Source organism: Trichechus manatus, unplaced genomic scaffold, assembly GCF_000243295.1.
Source record: "Trichechus manatus latirostris isolate Lorelei unplaced genomic scaffold, TriManLat1.0 scaffold00073, whole genome shotgun sequence".
NCBI lineage: Eukaryota > Metazoa > Chordata > Mammalia > Sirenia > Trichechidae > Trichechus > Trichechus manatus.
The window spans coordinates 8,869,550-8,889,507 of record NW_004444009.1 but is presented as its reverse complement, the minus strand read 5'-3'; the positions used below and the strand labels follow the sequence as shown (position 1 = coordinate 8,889,507).

The 19,958-nt window shown below is 45.0% G+C and overlaps 1 protein-coding gene across 3 annotated transcripts in view; it reads right to left on the bottom strand.

Moving 5' to 3' along the window:
- The window catches only part of TSPAN2 (tetraspanin 2), a 54,297-nt gene that overhangs the window by 14,372 nt on the left and 19,967 nt on the right, over positions 1-19,958 (bottom strand). For all 3 annotated transcript variants that reach the window (XM_023734889.1, XM_023734891.1, XM_023734890.1), the window contains exons 2-3: positions 16,550-16,652; positions 892-989 (exon numbers count right to left, since the gene is read on the bottom strand). In XM_023734889.1, the coding sequence (XP_023590657.1) occupies positions 892-989; positions 16,550-16,652 (201 nt within the window). The remainder of the gene's footprint in view (positions 1-891; positions 990-16,549; positions 16,653-19,958) is intronic.

The following is a 19,958-nucleotide window of genomic DNA, read 5'->3' as shown; positions in this document are numbered from 1 at the left end:
AGTGACTGGTGGGGCCTGGGCTGGGGAGAACTGGAAGTTCCAGAAAGAAGGCCTCTTGGAGGAGGTGGTCTTCTAGGAACAGAAACGGGAGTGGAGATGAGGGGGATGTCCCTCTGTTCAGGTGTCTTGGGTCTGCTCTGGTCAAACTGAGTTCAGTGATAACCAGAGACACACTCAGCAACAGGGGAAAGAGAGAAATAACAGAGGGCTGAGGAAATGAGTTCGGGATTTTACGTAGCAAGAGATCACAATAAGCAGCCACAGTTGAAAACTCCAGACTTCAATGAGCAATGAGAGGCTGCCTAATAAAATTGCTGTTCTGACTCCCCACGGAGAAACACAAAAAGTTTCTCTTCTCTTGTCCCTCTCCTTTCTTCTCCTTGTTTCTCCTTAGGCCTCACTAGAGGTGTAGCAGTTATCTGAAATTATTTGGGTTTTTTTTTTTTTTTTTAACAGTGGCTGCTCATTAAAATAAGCCACAAGAGGGATGTTTGGTTAAGTTATTGATCTCAAACAGAAGTGCTTTTCTTGTAGATAATAGCACTTCCCTGGCTACAGGAATCTTTTGCTGCCTCACCCACTATGAAATATTGTTTTCTGAACAACAATCATAATAACCCCTTACAATTCTTAGGCATTTTTCCTCCCAAAACATCTTCACACCAATGACTCATTTATTTTCACACTTTCCACATGAGACAAGGACAAAAGTAATATTATTCTTATGCAAGACATGGAGAAACTGAGACGCAGGGAGAGGGAGTGAGTTGCCAAGGTCTCAGGGAGTCTGTGGACGAGCTGGGGCTGGAGGCCAGACGTCCGGACTCCCTTCAGACCAAATCCCTTGCCGCTCCTCCCCCCTAACCCCCGCCACCCTCTGACCCCACTTACTGATCCGAGCACGCACTGCGACTCCCGCATGGCTCCACAGCACCCAAAGAACCCCACGGCCATCATCAGGGCCCCAGCTCCAACCAGCACATAGAGCCCTGTGGGAAGAGGTCAGAGGAGACGCTGCCGACTCTGGGCCCGGTGAGAAAGACCGCCTCTGGTCTCTCTCTCCCGAGCGCCAGAGCTAATAGCACTGCCTTTTGCACAACCTGGCTCAAGATTTCAGGCATAACATGGCATTCAATTGATAATAATATAATGGGTAGCATTTATTGAATGCTTGCTAAGCACTTCATACACATTAGCTGACTTAACCTATGAGGTAGGGGCTACAATTATCCCCATCTCAAAGAGAAGAAAATCAAAGCTTACAGAGGTGAAGAAAGCTGCTCCAAGTCATACAACCTGTAAATAATGGGGCCAGGATTGGAAACCACGTCTGTCTGTCTGACTCTCAAGTCTCATGCTCTTAAACATCCCAATATGCCTCCTATATACCAGGCACTTTACAGTTAAGATTTCTACCTCCTGTAACATGAGCATAACTATTATTTGTGTGAAATGGATGAATCTGAGCCCAGGGACAGTTACGAGCTAGGATCCAAGCTGGGGGACAAGTCACGGCTTTTACTGAACCCTTCTGCATCCTTCCCATGGCACTCTGGAATTAATGGCCATCCCATCTCGTGAGAGTCCAGGAGGGTGAAGTGTCTGGGAGGGAAAAGGGCTGACGATCTGCCCAAGTACAGATGCGGAAGCAGGGGGTGGGCAGGACAGAGAGGGAGCTTTTGGTTAAGGCTATAACAGGAGATTTATCATGTGTTACAATAGCCAAAAGGGCAGCAGATAAGCTAATATGTACTGAATATTATTAACATAACATTAGCTACATTTACTGAGGGTTTATTTTATTCCAGGTACTGTGCTAAACACATATGTTTATTAATTTAATCTTCATGACCAGCCTATAACATAGATACTATTATTATCTCCATTTTATAGACTTTAAGCACCAAAAGGTTAAGCAATTTACCTGAAGTCACCAACCTGGTACTTGGCGGACCTGGGATGAAAACAGACATCTGACTCTAACCATTACTAGAGCTGGCTCACAACCATTACTCTATCTTGCCTCTCTAGCAACACTAAACCAAACTCCTTGCTTTCAAGTAGACTCCGACTCATAGCGACCCTACAGAACAGAGTAGAACTCCCCCATAGGGTTTCCAAGGCTGTAAATCTTTATGGAAGCAGAATGGCACATCTCTCTCCTGTGGAGCAGCTGGTGGGTTTGAACTGCTGACCGTTTGGCTCGCAGCTGAAGGCTTAACCACTGTGCCACCAGAGCTCCTTCTAGCAACACTGAATCCTACCCCTACAAACAAACAAAAAAAAACAAACCCAAACCCATTGCTGTTGAGTCGATTCTGACTCATAGACCCTATAGGACAGACAAGAACTGCCCCATAGAGTTCCCACAGCTGTAAATCTTTATGGAAGCAGACTGCCACATCTCTCTCCCAGGGAGCAGCTGGTGGGTTTCAACCACTGACCTTTCTGTTAGCAGCCGAGCGCTTAACCGCTGTGCCACCAGGGCTCCTCCTAGTAACATTAGCAACCTGAATTTGGGTGGTGATTTCACTTACTACCTAAGTCAAGCTACATGGAACAGATGTTCTCACAGAGAAAGAAAAGGGCAGAAATGCTCTTGGTCCGAGAGCAATAAAACCAAGGCTTTTTGTATTTCCTTTTCTGATCCTGAGATAAGTTAGAACACACTATGGGACCTGGCACTTGGCTTGCTACAAAGAATGCTAGTTGTTTCTTGGGCCTTTTTACATTTTGTTCCTATGAGTCACCTGGAAACCACTCCCATTCTCCAGAGACAATGGGGAGCTGATGTCCCACCTCTGTGGGGAAACCCTGAAGCCCGGCATTCAAGGTGCTTCCTGGGGCCCCTCCGGGCTGCTGAACGCGGTTTGTGGGCAGATCTATCAGCTCACTGACACAGAAGAAGCTGGCAGGCGAGGCTGCTGGGCTCCCTGCATGGCCAAGGCCTGGTCTCACAAGAATCCTGTTCAGGGACAGGCGAGGTCCTGCCATCCTGGCTCTGCCACTTCCTCCCTTTTCCTTTTCTCTAAAAGAATAATTTCATAAAGGATGGATGTGGTAATGCAAATAATGATACCATATTAAAAATAATACTATTATTTGGCCCAAACTATCTAAAAACCTTATTGATTATAATTTTAAAAAAAATTTTTTCATTGCTCTTTCAGCTTCATTATCTCACTGGCTCCTCAAAACAACCCTGCTAGGTAGGTAAGATAAATGTTGTTATTTCTGTTTTACATATGGGGCTCAGAGAGGTAAAATGGCTCCAGGCAAGACACACAGGCTTGGAGCCTTGGTTCCCATCCCACAAGCCTTCTACTGGACTACCTGGCTGAAAGAGCACTGGGGGGCAGCAACAATAACACATTATTCAGTGGCCACATAGAATATCCTATGTGTAATCACCTTATTATACTGATTTCCTGCTTAAGATGTTCACTGTCTCCCCATTGCTACATGATACAGCCTACAAGTTCTGCCGAGAGTCACAGATTTGTGCTACTCGAGGGACCGGTCTCTCCTACTCTCTAGACGCATGGGAATTCACTGCTATCTAAACATGCCCTGCTCTTTTCCATTTTGTGCCTTTGCAAGTTCTCATATTTGTCTCTCTGTAGATGTTAGGAAACCCCTAGGTGGTGCAAATAATTAAGTGCTTGACTACTAACAAAAAGGTTGGTGGTTTGAACTCACCCTGAGGAGCCTCGGAAGAAAGGCCTGGAGATCTGCTTCTGCAAGGTCACAGCTTTGAGAACCCTATGTAGTGCAGTTCTACTCTTCAACACATGGGGTCGCCATGAGTCAGAACTGACTTGACGACAACTGGCTTAGTTTTTTAGTAGATGTTAATTCCACGAACAAATCATATTCATCCTATCTGGAATATACTCAGCAAAAGGCAGAATTCTTATAAGTATTTGTTGATAAATAGATAAGGACAGAGTGAATCAAGTTGTTCAGTTCAGGACTGAATGGCTGTCATCACCCATCTTTGCTTAGAAATGTATCCTGGGAATACATCTCAGTGAACACCCAGAAGCTGCCACAGAGCTGAACTGAAGGGCTAGGGAAGATGTTCTCCTAAAGCCAGGTAGATGAGGATGATGGTTTTGTTGCTGTTGAGTTGCCATTGTTTTGTTAGTTGCCACTGAGTTGGCCTCGACTCGTGGCGACCTTATGTATAACCAAAGGAAGCAATGCTTCGTCCTGCACCATTTTTCATAATAGTTGGTATGTTTGAGTCCATTGTTGCAGCTATTCTGTAGCCTCTTCCAACCTAGGAGGCTCATTTCCAGCACTATATTGGACAATCATTGTTGTGATCCATAAGGTTTTCACTGAATAATTTTCAGAAGTAGATCTTCTTAGTTCACCTTAATCTGGAAGCTCCACTGAAACCTGTTCACCATGGGTGACCCTGTTGGTATTTGAAATTCTGGTGGCATAGCTTCCAACATAATAGCAATGCACAAGCCAACATAGTAAAACAAACTGATGGATGGGTGGTGGATGGTGGTTTTACACCCCGAGAAAAGGTTCCTGAGAAAGTCTGGAATACAGCAAAGAGTGGTGCCTCTGGGCAAGCTGGGGGCTCAGTGGACAGAGGCAGAGGGATCTGAGGAGGGCAGAGTTGCTCCCTGCTGAGAACAACTGTGCTCAGACCTTCAGGCAACAATCTGGCTCACAGCACTTCTGAAATAATGAGCTCTCCAAGAAAATCTGCTTATTTGTACAATATCCTGTTCTGAGACAATCGGACTTCCAGAGCTCAAAGAAAACACACCCTGAAATTGCCTGGAAGCTTTAACTCTTAAGGCCTGTTCCCAACAAACCTCCACCCCTATGATGTGTATGTGTGGGCCCCGAGACTCAGCCCAATTCCAAAGCAGCACTACTTGTTGGGGCTGAAGGGAAAATCAAAAGTAATTTGACAAGTGGCAAGGTTCCTTGGGCCTACTCAGTCCAGTTGTAAATCTGCCTGTAATACTCTGCACACCTGAAGGACACCTGTGGCTTTCAAGGGGACTTTATTCTTTTTATGATCTGGCCCTCAAAAAATAGGTGTTGAATAAACAAATTAATTTACAGTTGCATTTTAACTCTGAGATTGCTTCTGTAGAGCCCTCTCCCCGCTGCAGCAGCGTCTGTGACAAATGTATGACCTATTTCCCAAATCCTTCATGCTTTCTGAGTCCTAGTTCCCTTGAATTGAAAAAGGGAATATATTTTGAAATTGCAAATTTATCATTAAAAGCTGGGCCTTGCAATGCCAATGACTTGCTACCAACAAGAGTTTTCCATGGGAACCTTCTTCCCTGACAATTCCATCACTCCTTTCTTGGGTTTCAGATGCCTCATTTTAAGCTAGAAGCGTCATTTCACTTAACAAAGAAAAGAGAGAATGACTTCTTAAAAGCTTTGTCTGCGTAAACTCATTTTAAAATACCCTCCTCCCCTTTAGAGACTGGATATTGGCATGGTCATCAATTTTAGTGGCTTTTTGGCAGCAGACGGTCTTAGATAACCTGCTAATGACCATTTTTCATTCCGAAACACTTTACGCCTCTACAACTCTCCCTCCTTCCCAGCTTCCCCTGAAAGCACACAATCAATATGTATCTGAAACACTGGATAGGACTCAGTTTATGGGAGAAATCAGGATGTGGGTTCTCTCTAAATACCAACAACAACAGCTGTTGGTTATTAAGTACTTTTTGTCAGGCCTTGTTCTAAGTGCTTAACATGTATTAAGTTATGGAGTCATCCGACACTGACAGTAATAACCACTACTTACTGGTGGCTTAGCCTGCTCTGTGTGGCATTTGTACTGTGCACCTGACATACGTCAGCTCAAGCACCTACCGGCTGAGAAGTCTCAATGCTATAAAATATTCTCTTATTCTGACTAAATGACATTTAAACTACTCCTTTATCTTTTCTTCCTGCATCCTCACATGTAATCATGCCTCTCACAGGCTGAGCCCTTCCTCAGCATGCCCTCAATTACAGTCATTAAAAGAGCTGATATTTACTGAGGGCGTACCACCACTCATCTGTTCGTTTGTCATACTGTTGTGGCTTGCATGTTGCTATGATGCTGGAAGCTATGCCACCGGTATTTCAAATACCAGTAGGATCACCCATGGTGGACAGGTTTCAGTGGAGCTTCCACACTAAAACAGACTAGGAAGAAGGACCTGGTGGTCTATTTCTAAACAAAATTGGCCACTGAAAACCTTATGAATAGTAGTGGAACATTGTCTGGTATAGTGCTGGAAATGAGCCCTTCAGGTTGGAAGGCACTGAAAATACAACTAAGGAAGAGCTGGCTCCTCAAAGTAGAGTTGACCTTAATGACGTGGATGGAGTGAAGCTCTTGGGACCTTCATCTGCTGGTGTGCCACTACTCAAAATGAAAGGAAAGAGCTGTAAACATCCATTAATAACTGGAGCGAGGAGTGTACGAAGTATGAATCTAGGAAAGTTGAAAGTCATCAAAAAAGAAATGCAACGCATAAAGATCGACATCCTAGGCATTAGCAAGCTGAAACGGACTGGTATTGGTCATTCTGAATTGGACAATCATTTGGTTTACTATGCAGGGAACGGCAAATTAAAGAGGAATGGCATCACATTCATCGTCAAAAATAACATTTCAAGATCTATCCTGAAGTACAATTCTGTCAGTGACAGGATAATATCCATATGCTTACAAGGAAGATCAGTTAATACGACTGTTATTCAAATTTACACACCAACCACTAAGGCCAAAGATGAAGAAATCGAAGATTTTTACCAATTTCTGCAGTCTGAAATTGATCAAATATGCAATTAAAATGCATTAATAATTACTGGTGACTGGAAAGTGAAAGTTGGAAACAAAGATGAAAGATTGGTAGTTGGAAAATACAGCCTTGGTGATAGATGCCAGAGATCACATGATAGAATTGTGCAAGACCAATGACTTCTTTATTGCAAATACCTTTTTTCAACAACACAAACAGTGACTATATATGTGGACCTTGCTGGATGGAATACACAGGAATTAAAGTGACTACATTTGTGGAAAGAAACGATGGAGAAGCTCAATATCACCAATCAGGACAAGGCCAGGGGCTGACTGCATAAGAATATCAGTTGCTCATATGCAAGTTCAAGTTGAAGCTGAAGAAAATTAAAACAAGCCCATGAGTGCCAAAGTACGACCATGAGTACATCCTACGTGAATTTAGAGGCCATCTCAAGAACAGATTTGACACATTGAACACTAATTGTGGGATGACATCAAGGACGTCATACACGAAGAAAGCAAAAGGTCATTAAAAAAACAGAAAGAAAGAAATGACCAAAATGTATGTCAGAAGAGACTCTGAAACTTGCTCTTGAATGTAGAACAACTAAGCAAAAGAAGAAATGATGAAATAAAAGAGCTGAACAGAAGATTTCAAGAGTGGCTCAAGGAGACAAAGTAAAGTATTATAATGAAATGTGCAAAGACCTGGAGTTAGAAAACCAAAAGGGGAAAATACATTCAGCATTTCTCAAGCTGAAAGAACAGAAGAAAAAATTCAAGCTTTGAATTGCAATATTGAAGGATTCTCTGGGCAAAATACTGAACAACGCAGGAAGCATCAAAAGAAGATGGAAGGAATATACACAGAGTCACTGTACCAAAAAGAATTGGTCGAATTCAACCATTTCAGGAGGCAGCATATGCTCAAGAACCGATGATACTGAAGGAAGAAGTCAAAACTGCACTGAAGGCATCGGCAAAAAACAAAGCTTCAGGAATTGACGGAATACCAACGGAGATGTTTCAACAAAGCGATGCAGTGCTGGAGGTTCCCACTCTTCTCTACCAAGAAATTTGGAAGACATCTACCTGGCCAAAAGACTGGAAGACATCCATATGTGTGCCCATTCCAAAGAAAGGTGATCCAACAGAATGCAGAAAGCATCGAACAATTTCATTAATACCATATGCAAGTAAAATTTTGCTGATGATCATTCAAAAGTGGTTGCAGCAGTACACTGACAGAGAATTGCCAGAATTTCAGGCCAGATTCAGAAGAGGACGTGGAGCAAGGAATATCACTGCTGATGTCAGATGGATCCTGGCTCAAAGCAGTGAATACCAGGAAGATGTTTACCTGTGTTTTATTGACTATGCAAAGGCATTTGATTGTGTGGACCATAACAAATCATGGATAACACTGCAAAGAATGAGAATTCCAGAACACTTAATTGTGCTCCTGAAGAACTTGTACATAGACCAAGAGGCAGTTGTTCAAACAGAACAAGGGGATACTGAATGGTTAAAAATCAAGAAAGACGTGCATCGGGGTTGTATCTTTTCACCATACTTATTCAATCTGCATGCTAAGCAAAAAATCTGAGAGGCCAGACTATATGAAGAAGAATATGGCATCAGGATTGGAGGAAGACTCATTAATAACCTGTGATATGCAGATGATACAACCTTGCCTCCTGAAAGTGAAGAGGACTTGAAGCACCTACTGATGAAGATCAAAGACTACAGCCTTCAGTATGGATTACACCTCAACATAAAGAAAACAAAAATCTTTACAACAGAACCAATAAATACATCATGATAAATGGAGACAATATTGAAGTTGTCAAGGATTTAATTTTACTTGGATCCACAATCAATGTCCATGGAAGCAGCAGTCAGGAAATCAAATGACATATTTATTGCACTTGGCAAATCTGCTGCAAAAGATCTCTTTAAAGTGTTAAAAAGCAGAGATGTCACTTTGAGGATTAAGGTGTGCCTGACCCAAGCCATGGTATTTTCAATCACCTCATATGTATGTGAAAGCTGGATGATGAATAAAGAAGATGGAAGAAAAATTGATGCATTTGAATTATGGTGTTGGTGAATAATATTGAATATACCATGGACTGCCAGAAGAAAAGAAAAAAATATCTTTGTCTCAAGTACTTTGGACATGTTATCAGGACCAGTCCCTGAAGAAGGACATCATGCTTGGTAAAGTAGAGGGTCCTGAAAAAGAGGAAGACCCTCAATGAAATGGATTGACACAGTGGCTGCAACAATGGGCTCAAACATAGCAACGATTGGGAGGATGGCAGTGTTAAGACTGCACAACTAGTGAGTGGAAAGATTGGAACTGAACCCAGGAGGGCTACTCCAAAGCACATGCCCTTAACTTCTAAGCTACACTTTCAGTGGGACCTCAGAATGGCGACTCTCTTAGTTAGAAATCCATTCGTTTTACAATTTTATAACGGAAGGAGGACAGTAGGGTTCTTTTTCTATGTTCTTGACGAAAGTGCTTGAGAGGTCTAGAATCGATGATCCTTGGGTATTCCCCTGAAAGTACATGGTCGGAAGCCAGAATTCCAAGTTTGCCAACTATGGATTTAGATAACGCCTCTTATTCCTCAGTTTGGTTATCTGCAACATGAAAATAGTTATCTACTCTGCCATATTGTAAAAATGCTTTGCAGAAATGATCTCAACAACGTAAGCTACAGCACATCTCCGTTAGCCACCTAGCATGACTCTCAGGTACAACTGAAAACCAAGAAGTAAAAAAAAATATTACCAGTGAGTCAGAGTCTTTAAAAAGGCAAGCCAGCCCCCTTAACGCTCAGCACGGGAACTCTTTCCTGACACAGAACCTCCAGCCACAGTGGAAGCCAGGCTCTGGGACTCCGAATTCCACAGGGAGAGTCAGCTGCAGTTGGGCTGTGATCCTGGAGAGCCAAGTGGCTCCTGTTTGTGTGGGCAACCCTTTCACGGAGAAAACCTGCTAATATCCTCTGCTCACAGACATGACTTCATGTGCTCAAGTACACACTGTCTCTATAGCTTTCCAAGGCTGAGGGTCTGGCTCCCCACCTTGCACTCTTAGAAGGAAGAACCCTGGGGGCATCTCTCCACCCAAAAGATAGCCCCAGAGGCTGGGGAGTCAGATGGGCAGTTCGGTGAGTTTGAAAGACTCTGGGGGCTTCTCCCAGGAGTCACTGCAGCAGACTAAAGGCAGAGGGTCTTGGAAACACCAAGTTACCTAAACCTTTCGTGATGCCAGCTCCTTTCTTGCCGGGTTTCCCTCTTCACATTAGCAACCAGTGGACACAGAGACCCTGGATCTGCCTCCAAGTGTTGGGCTGAAATCAAAGGTCCTTCAAGAAGAGGTGGCAGGTGGCAGTCAGTCTGACTACCCTCTCTCCCTGTCCTTCTTTCCCACAACGCCCCTCACAACTGGACTTTCCCTGCCCTGTCCTAGGGTATATGGCTCTCCTGCCTTTGAAGTCAAGTCCAGATCCTTATCACAGGAAGGGAACCTCTCCTCATCACCAAGGAGGAAGAATCAAGGACCCCAGAGAGCAAAGCTTCCTCCAGAAGGTGAAACAATTTCTCTTAGAAAGTTTGTCAGTCAGCTGCCCAAGGAGCAGGGAGCTAGACAACATGGCTCCTAGATCCCTCTCAGAGGCACGAATCTAGGTTGTCAGGCCTTGTTTAAGAGCCACTTGAACGTGCCAAGCTTGTTCACATACACTCTTTAACAAAGGTGTGATAAGAGCTTAATGGGCTGTGCTTTGGAACTGATTCTGAAAAGAAAATACTCACACACATCAGTGAACTATGTGCCCTGCCACATGAAGTGAGATTTTCCAAAAACCGGGCCTGCTTCATTTTAAGAGTCCTATTACCTCAGCCTGTTTGCTATGCAAGTCCATAAATGGTATCCTAGTGTAGTTCTTGACTCATTTTATTGTTAGACAGCAGGTATCTTACTTATTTGGAAAAGGATTTATTGGGAAAAGAAATGTCAACTTCTGCAAACATACATGTTGCTATTTTTATTCACATTGGAAGAAATACCTGAAGTGCAGAAAAGGTCCCTGACCTCCCAGGGAGTTTTTCTTGCTGCTACCATACAGCAAGCAAGAGAAGCAGCATAGGAAACAGAGCCAGCACAGGCCCAGGTGTCAGCGGACCTGGGCTTAGCACCACCACTGAGGGGCTGGGAAACCAGAACTGACTGCCAGCCCCCATCGCTTAACCCTCTGATCCTTAGTTTTCCTATTCTGCCTAGTGCTGAGGTTCTATGATAACCCACTTCCCCAGACTTTGATCACTGGCTATGAGCATCTTACCCACCGGCCATTCCAGGGCTGACTTCGAGATGGGAGATGTGGCTGAGGAAGAACTAAGGGTGGGTGAACCCACGTCCATGCCCCAGGCCACCAGAACAAGCAGGAAGGAGTCAGGCCCTGCTGTGTGGACTAATGTTTTTCTCTACCCAGAATTCACTTCCTCTTTTTCTCTATTGGAGAAATGTAAGAACCTCTTCCACTCTCAGTCCATGTGGTTTGAATGGGACTGACTCACCTCAAGATGCAAGGTAGGCATATAGCCCAAGCTCAAGCCAACAAGCCAATCCCAAGCAGCTGGCCACAATGATTGGTTCAGGGGTGGGCACTGGGACCAATACTGCCAATGAGAGTTATGCTTGGGACTTTAGACGGATCTGTTGGAATGAAAAAATCATGCTCTTCTGCCGAGGTAACTTCAGAGGATGTAGCGGAGCCATTGGCAGCCATTTCGTCATGTGGAGAGAAAACCTCCCAAGAATGAAGCCAGCAGAAGCAGAGCCAAGAGATGGCTTCAAACTGGGCTCTGATCACATCATGTGATTCCTGAGACCAGCACTAATCCTGGACTTTTCAGTTATGAGAACTGGGATGGTTAAGGTTGTGTGTCAACTTGGCTGGGCCATGATTCTCAGTGGTTTGACGGTTTCGATGTAGTTTGGCAGTTATATACTGATGTAATCACCTCCATGATGAGATCTGATATGAGCAGCCAATCACTTGAAAGGGATTTTCCTTGCCGGTGTTGCCTGCATCCAATATACATGGACTTTTTGGCTAAGCTCGCTGGCTTTTGCTCTGCTCTGGATCCTGAATTCAGCTTGTCATCATCTGACCTCTGGTTCTTGGAACTTGAGCCAGCAGCCTGGCTGTTATATCTGGCGATTTTGGGTTCGTCAGCCCCTGCAGCTACGTGAGTCAGGAGAAGCCTCCAGACTGATAGCTGACCCACAGACTTGGGACTTGCCAGCCTCTACAACCGCCTGAGCCATTTCCTTGATATAAATCTCTCTCTCTAGATATATATATACATATGCTTCCCTGGTTTTGCTTCTCTAGAGAACCCAGCTTAAGACAGACCCATTACATTTTTTTTTGCTTAAGTTAGTTTGAGTCAGGTTTCTGTGATTTGCAGTTAAGAGTCCTGACAGACATGTTCATAAAGATACGATGCGATAACTCAGTCCTGAGTCGCAGGCAGTTCATGCTGCTTTGCTCTGGATCAGAAAACAGAATCAGGAATGTTTGCACAGTGCTAGTTCACCCTCCTATTCGACACGAGAATCTCCTGAATTCATAAACACTCTCTTCTGATTTTTACCTTATTAGTGGTTAATTGGAGTCACTGGGTGGCACAAACGGTTAAGCTCTCTGCTACTAACTGAAAGGTTGGCAGCTGGAACCAGAGCTTTGAACCAGCTCGTTCCAGTTCAAACTCCTGCTGAGAGTTTACATTTCTAACAAGTTCCCTGTTGAGAACTTGCATTTCCACCCCAGATAATGTAACATAATCTACATTTTAACAAGATCCCCCGGTGATCCTTATGTATAACTTCTTGGGAACTTGTTAGAAATGCAAATTCTCAGCAGGGATTTTAACCCATCCAGAGTGGCCTAGGAAGAAAGACCTGGAGATCTGCTTCCGAAAGGTCACAGCCACGAAAACCCTATGGAGCACAATTCCACTCTGACACACATGGGTCGCCCTAAGTCAGAACCCACTCAGTGGAAACTGGTTAATGGTTAAATACTGATGTAAAGGAGAGCTCACTTTCATCTGTGAAGTCTGTTCCACATTTTTGATTTATCACATCATTAAAAATGTTTCTTATATTGAACCCAAATCTATACCTGTGAAATTGCTGTCAACTAATGTCTTAGTTGGAGCCCTGGTGGCACAGTGGTTAAGAATTCGGCTGCCAACCAAAAGGTTGGCAGTTCGAATCCACCAGCCGTTCCTTGGAAACCCTATGAGGCAGTTCTACTCTGTCCTATGGGGTCACTATGAATCAGAATCGACTCGATAGCAATGGGTTTTTTTTAATGCCTTAGTTATCTAGTGCTGCTATAACAGAAATATCATAAATGGGTGGGTTTAACAAATGGAAATTTATTTTCTCTTTTAGGAGGCTAGAAGTCCGAAATCAGAGTGCTGGCTCTAGTGGAAGGCTCTCTGTGTTGGCTCTGGGGGAAGTTCCTTGTCTCTTTCAGCTTCTCTTCCTCTGTTCCCTGGTGATCTTCATGTGACATCAATCTTTCCCCATTTATGCTTACTTGTTTCTGTGCCTAATCTGCTCTTTTTATATCTCCAAAGTGATTGGCTTAAACCATAGCCTACACTGACATAGCCTCATTAACATAATAAAGAAAACCCTATTCCCAAATGGCATTACATCCACAAATATAGGGGTTAGGATTTACAACACACATTTTGCAGGGACACAATTCAATTCGTAACTGGGAAGAGCTGGGTCAGGAAGACTCCCCTAAATGTGTGTTGAACAATTAGCCACATTTGCCACGGGCGAGGTGAAAGATGGTAGCTGTCTGCCATGTATTTGCCAACCAAATTCAGAGATATGAATAAGGCCCTCCCCAGCTCAGTCTATCCAAACCTACCCATCCTTCAGGGTCCCATTCACGTACGCCTCTACCTTGAGGCTACTGCTCTCTCATGTCTTAGTTCAGTGTTTATGTCTGTACCACATGCTTGTGATTGTCTGTTATTTATAATTGCCCACTGCCTCTATATACGCCTGGAGAGGCAAGAGTCCTCCCAAATTGGGAGGATTAAACCTTTGCTGTGGTTAATTCAGTGGGAACTGAGCTGTGGACTATGCTAAAACTGAATGAGAAACCACAAGGACTAGCTACGAAATAAGCAGCTCCTCGAAGGTCAGCGAGGTGAAGGAAGAGGCAGTCCTCCCGCCCTCCCTTCGGCCTGCTTCTGTGCATCCCCTGGAGCAGGGGACATAGAGGCGGGCTCATTGGCTCCTGGAGTGGCACAGGACAAGGGCAGGGCTGAGCTTTGTCCTCAGAGCACTCAGGGCCTGCCCTGGGAGGGGAGAATGCTTCTGGAAAGGCTTTCATAGCCTGCCAGACCAGGAATTCCTTAAGGAGAAATATGCTAAACGTGTGTGTTAGCTTTTGGATGAAAGGGTGTGTGACACCTGGAAACGGCGTGGGTGAAAAGAGCATTTCAGTGTTAAGTACATGGCAGACTCCTTTGCTTCTTCCTTGTAACACAACTCCAATTTTGTTCAAGTGTCAGAAAACCTGTGGGGAGCCTAGTGCCCTCTCCAGGCTTAGGAGTGACTCTTGATTAGTCAGACAGCCAGACATAGTAATTCTCTCTTGGCCATGATTGCCTTAGGTGTCAACATAAATGCAATTCTGGCCAATAAGCTGCAAGGGGAAGTCTGTTAGGGGACGTCTAAGAACAGTTTTATTCATTCCTAAAAACGACCATATGAGGTGAAACTTCCTTTTTTCTCCTCTGGATGTTGCTGTATGAGGATATGACGCTTGGAACCGTTGCAGCTATTTTGTAATCATGAGGGGACAAGTCTGAGACTATATTGAGGATGGCAGAGTAGGAAGAAGAAAAGAACCAGGATTCTTGATGACTTTGTTGAGCACTGAACTAACTAAATCTGGAAATTTCACATCTCCAGATATATATATATTTTTAAACCACATTTCATAAATTTTGAGATGTATAGTGTTTTACATTATAACATTTCTGAGATCAGGATGCCTCTCTCATGGGATGTCACAGTTAAACTGTGAAAAACCCAAACTGTGAAAACCCAAACCAAACAAAACCCGTTGCCGTCAAGTCAATTCCGGCTCATAATGACCCTACAGGACAGAGTAGAACTGCCCCATAGGGTTTCAAGGAGCAGCTGGTAGATTCAAACTGCTGACCTTTGGGTTAGCAGCTGAGCCCTTAACCACTGCACCACCAGGGCTCCAAAGTGGAACCTAACATAACTGGGTGTTTTACAATGAGCTGCATCTAAGATTTGATGAAAAGTGGAATGTCTCAAGTGTTATTCACCTTTTAGTAGGTTTTCTGTGACTTTCCTCTGAAGCATCCTACCTGATAGGGATGTTCTCCTCACAGTAGGGAGCTCTGTGGAGGAAGCCCTGGAGGAGGAGGTCATGCAGCCTGGGCAGCCCTTCATGAGGATGCCTGTGGGGCTGGGCTCTGTGTCTCCTGGGAAACGGGCTCTACTCTTCTTGGGGTTTGGAGAAAATCCCCTGTGCGGGGCCCTCCTTCTCTCCAAGCACAGAGGTTACCACAAGCAACGAAAGATTACATCTGGCACTGATCTTAACACAGCTGGTCAGACAGAGGTGTCACATGTAATGACAATGATCTTGGGCTTTTTGAAATCTAGAGTCCAGGCCCCCTTAGCTGGAGAATGAGAAAAGGCTACAGAAGTAGATAAAAAATAAAAACGAAACTAAACCAGTTGCCGTCAAGTTGATTCTGACTCGTGGTGACTCCATGTGTGTCAGAGTAGAACTGTGCTCCACAGAGTTTTCAATGGCTGAGTTTTCAGAAGCCAGGCCTTTCTTCCGAGGTATCTCTGGGTAGATTCAAACCACCAACCTTTCAGTTAGTAGCTGAGTACTTAACCATTTGTGCCACCCAGTGACTCCAGAAGTAGATCAGATGGAATTAAACCCAGGAAAATTACTCCTAATGCTATCTCAGAATTGGAGGCTACAACCCACCCCCACACTCCTCACCCCCTTCCTACTGCAGGCAGGAGGCAGAGCCATTGCCCGGCCAACCCCCTAAACCTTCCTCCCTCACTTCCTCTTCTCTCCCTTCTCTCTCCTCCTTTTTCTTCTTCTGTCTTCTTTCCTCCCCTCCTCTTTGCCATCCCTAGTCACAGTTATATTTCTTTGCTAGACAATTTAAAATACAAGATCACAAAATAAAATCCTGACTCGGCAGGGGCCTTGTTGGCCCAGATGGACCAGTGAATGACTGACTGTGTGATGTGCATACTTCACTCAGGGGGCAAAAGGGAGCTTTCTGATTCTTTGGAAATAAATTTTAGTTGTATATCCTCTGGATTTCTTTCCTTGAAGTAGCTGAAAGACATACAAGGGATCTAATCTTACCAGCACTGGTCTTCCTTGATTTTGAAGAGCAGAAGGGATGAGGCAGGTGTGGGGTTGGGTCCTCTCTCACCTCACCCGAGCATCCCTGAGGGCCAGGTGGAGTGTGCAGGGCTCAGGTTTCGGCTCCTTTCTACCTCTTTCCTGCTCCTCTGTCCCTTCCTTCCCACAGAAGTCCAACTGCAGGCGATGTTCTAAGCCTAATTTTCCTCTGGGGCAGCCCCATCCTGAGCTAACGCTTAGGGAAGCTGAAGTCACTCACCCACGTAGAAATACTCTGGGGACTTGTCCTCTGATGATAAATCCTTCATGGTGCCTCCAAACCGAAACCATAGTCCAAAAGCAATGACCGCCGACCCTGCCAGCTGAAAGGTAAACAACACCGTGTTTACGAGGGAGGGGAGACGGTATGCACAAACCCAAGTCACAGAGTGTAGACCGCTGACCCTCAGACATCACCTAGCCCACCCTTCACATTTTACAGGGGAGGAAACTGAGGGTCAGAGGTGGAATGATGTGCTCCAAGCCTCCCAGGTCCCTGGTGTCATAATAGGATGTGGGGTTCCTGACTCCAAGCCCAGGATTTTTTCTCATTCTGCCAGGCTGCCTGTGGTTATGGGACACACACAGCACAGCCTGGAAGGCTTCTCACAAAGAATAACATTCCCCTTGGATGGCATCTTTCCCCCGCCTTATCGTCCCTTGCTGGGCAATTTGGACCTCTCCACCAATACCATCTGGAGTCCCTGGGTGGCACAAACGGTTAAGTGTTCAACTACTAGTCAAAAGGTTGGTGGTTCGAACCCATTCAGAGGTGCCTCAGAAGTCAGGCCTGGAGATCTGCTCCCGAAAGGTCACAGCCTTGAAAGTCCTATGGAGCACATTTCCACCCTGCACACGTGGGGTCGCCATGAGTCAGAATCAACTGGACGGCGACTAACATCACCACCAGAGTGATAGGTGACTGTGCTTCAGCCGCTGGGTCACCAAGAGCAAGATGAACTCTAAGACCTGGGGGAAACCCACTTTTCTAAATAGGAAGAAACACACCAACCTCAGACCCCACCCACACCTCATGCGTGTGCAGTCCCCAATTAGAAAGCTTTTTAGAGATGTCTATAACCCTTTCTCCCCCCACTCCTCGATGGTTACTATGCTGCCTGGGGATGGTTGCAGGGAGGGAGCCTGGCTGGTTTTTTTTCCCCCTTGGTTGCTATTTTGAGTTTCCATGGAAAGTGAGAAAGGGAAAAAATAATTCTCTGAAAAAGCGAGGTCTGTGTGCTGTGTGGCTCCGTGGAGAGGCTGAGGGCTGGCGCAGGCAGCGCTGGGCAGGCTGGCGGCTGGTAGAGTCATCACTGCTTCTTCTCCTTCACCACTCTGAGGGCTTTCGTGAGGCTTGGCCCCAGAGCTGGACCCTTTGCTGTTGTCATCATCATAGGACTGCCACAACCGCCCGCCCGCCAGCAGTTTACAGCCATGGCGTCCTCTCTCTGCACAAACACCTGTCTAGAATTTCACCGTATCAATCAACAGATATTTCCTGGGCACCTTCTGTGCCCCAGGCACTCTGGGAAAGTGACCAGAGATATAAAAATAGCCTCCTGTTCTGCCAACCCAATCCGGTGACCACTCGGCTGCCCTACCTAGCCTATCACCAGATGGACAATCTAGAGGCTGCCCCTTCCCAAACAGGGATGAGCATTCACAGATGCTGGCAAGAAGGTGTAAGGATGAAAGGTATTGTAATAGAGGTTTCATAAGGAAACATTATATCAAAGTCAGGGCTAGACCATAGTCCTTTTAATACAAGATCCTTCTGTCTTGTGGGGTTGTTTGTTAAGGACTCAGAACTACCCTGTGGGGTTACGTGGCTGGATTTATATGACTTTAGCCCTCTTCACCTTCTGTTCCCAAAGGCCAATTCCCTCTGTGACTGGCTTCTTCGGAAAAGCAGCAGTATCTCAGTGAGCAGGAGTCAGAGGGACAGAGCTCTACCAGCTGGACTCGGTAATATGAAATAACTAAAATTTTCTGGTACTTAGAGGAAAGCACTAATTAGATAATGTGACAGCTACAAGAACTGGGCTCAACCAATTTCTAAAAGATTTTTGAATTTTTAAAAAGCATGGCATGGAAAAACACTGGAAGGAGACACGCTACATTAACAGTATGTCATCTTTGAAGAGTGGGGCTATAGGTGATTATTTTCCCTTTGCACTACATTCTCTCACATTATTGCTCTTGTGACTTTAAAACCATTGTCGTAAAAAATCATTAGTTGGTGGGTGACTTATATGTTCTTGGGCAGGGCTTCAGTTTGGGAGGGAGCCAGCTTTGAAGTCATTGCTGTTTCTGGGGCAGGAGAGAGAGCGATGCCCTTGGGGAAGCACCATCCTCAGAGCACCTGGAGGCTGCCTGGGCCAACTCTGCCTGGCAAAGCCTCCCAGCCAGCCCTGCCCATCCTTGACCCTAAAGCAACTTGATGGAAAAGCAAAGTTTCCAAGTACAAAGCAGAACCTATTGACAGAGGCGTCAGGCCAAAGCCTGAAGGTCACCAAGCAGACTGTGGAGGAGGTGGCTGGTCCCAGGGACACCCCACCACCAGGCCACATTTTTGGAATCTCTGTACACAAACTCTAATTTATAGTGCTCTGGGATCATCCTCCCAGACAGAATACATTTGTCCAGTTCTGGCACAGATGTGTTTGATGCATAATGGAAAATGAAAAGAGAGGTTGCAATTTAAAGCCACCAGGCAAGGAGAAAAAAAAATCTGCGCTTGCTCATCCACACCCCTGAGACGCAAACCACATGGGTTTCCTTCTAGGTCAAGGAAACTGTGGCTTAGCTGAATGTCATCATTGTGTGGAGGGGAATCCTCCAAGCACGCTGCTGCTCACTGTGTCGGGGACACTGGGTGAATACCTGGTCAGGGCTGGTGTTGCTTGTGATGAGACAGAGGAGTCACCATTTTGTAAAGTGGCATCAGCAGAGACCATGTAGCCTTTTGGTCCTGTAAAGCTCATGAAATATTCTGCGTTCACCGGACTTTTAGTTGATCTACCACAGACTAGAAACTGTTTAAAAAAATTTATACGGAATCCAGTCAGCAATGAAGTGAGTAAGCCTAGTGTCATTAAGCTCTCCTCACTCCCTGCATTCTACACAATGGAAGAGGTGGTGGTCTCTGGAATGGCCTATAGGAAGCCTTCAAGCTCTTCTAATCCCAAATTTTAACCCTAACCAGTTGCCGTTGGGTAGATGCCAACTCATGATGACCCCATGTATGTCAGAGTAGAGCTGTGCTCCATAGGGTTTTCTTTTTTTTCTAATTTGTTGTTGTTCTTGAGAATATACACAGCAAAATATTCAATGGTTTCTACATATACAATTTAGTGACACTGATTACATTCTTTGAGTTGCACAACCATTCTCACTCTCCTTTTCTGACTTGTTCCTCCCCCAGTAACATAAACTCACTGCCCCCTAAGGTTCCTGTCTAATCTTTTGAGTTGCTGTTGTCAATTTGATCCCATATAAATAGTTCTTAAAAGAACATAATGCTGAGGAGACTCCGGCAAGATGGCGGTCTAGGCAGAAGCACCACGCCGTCCCTCCACAACAAAGATCCGAAAAACTAAGCCAAACAGAGAATCAACAATCCTGAAACC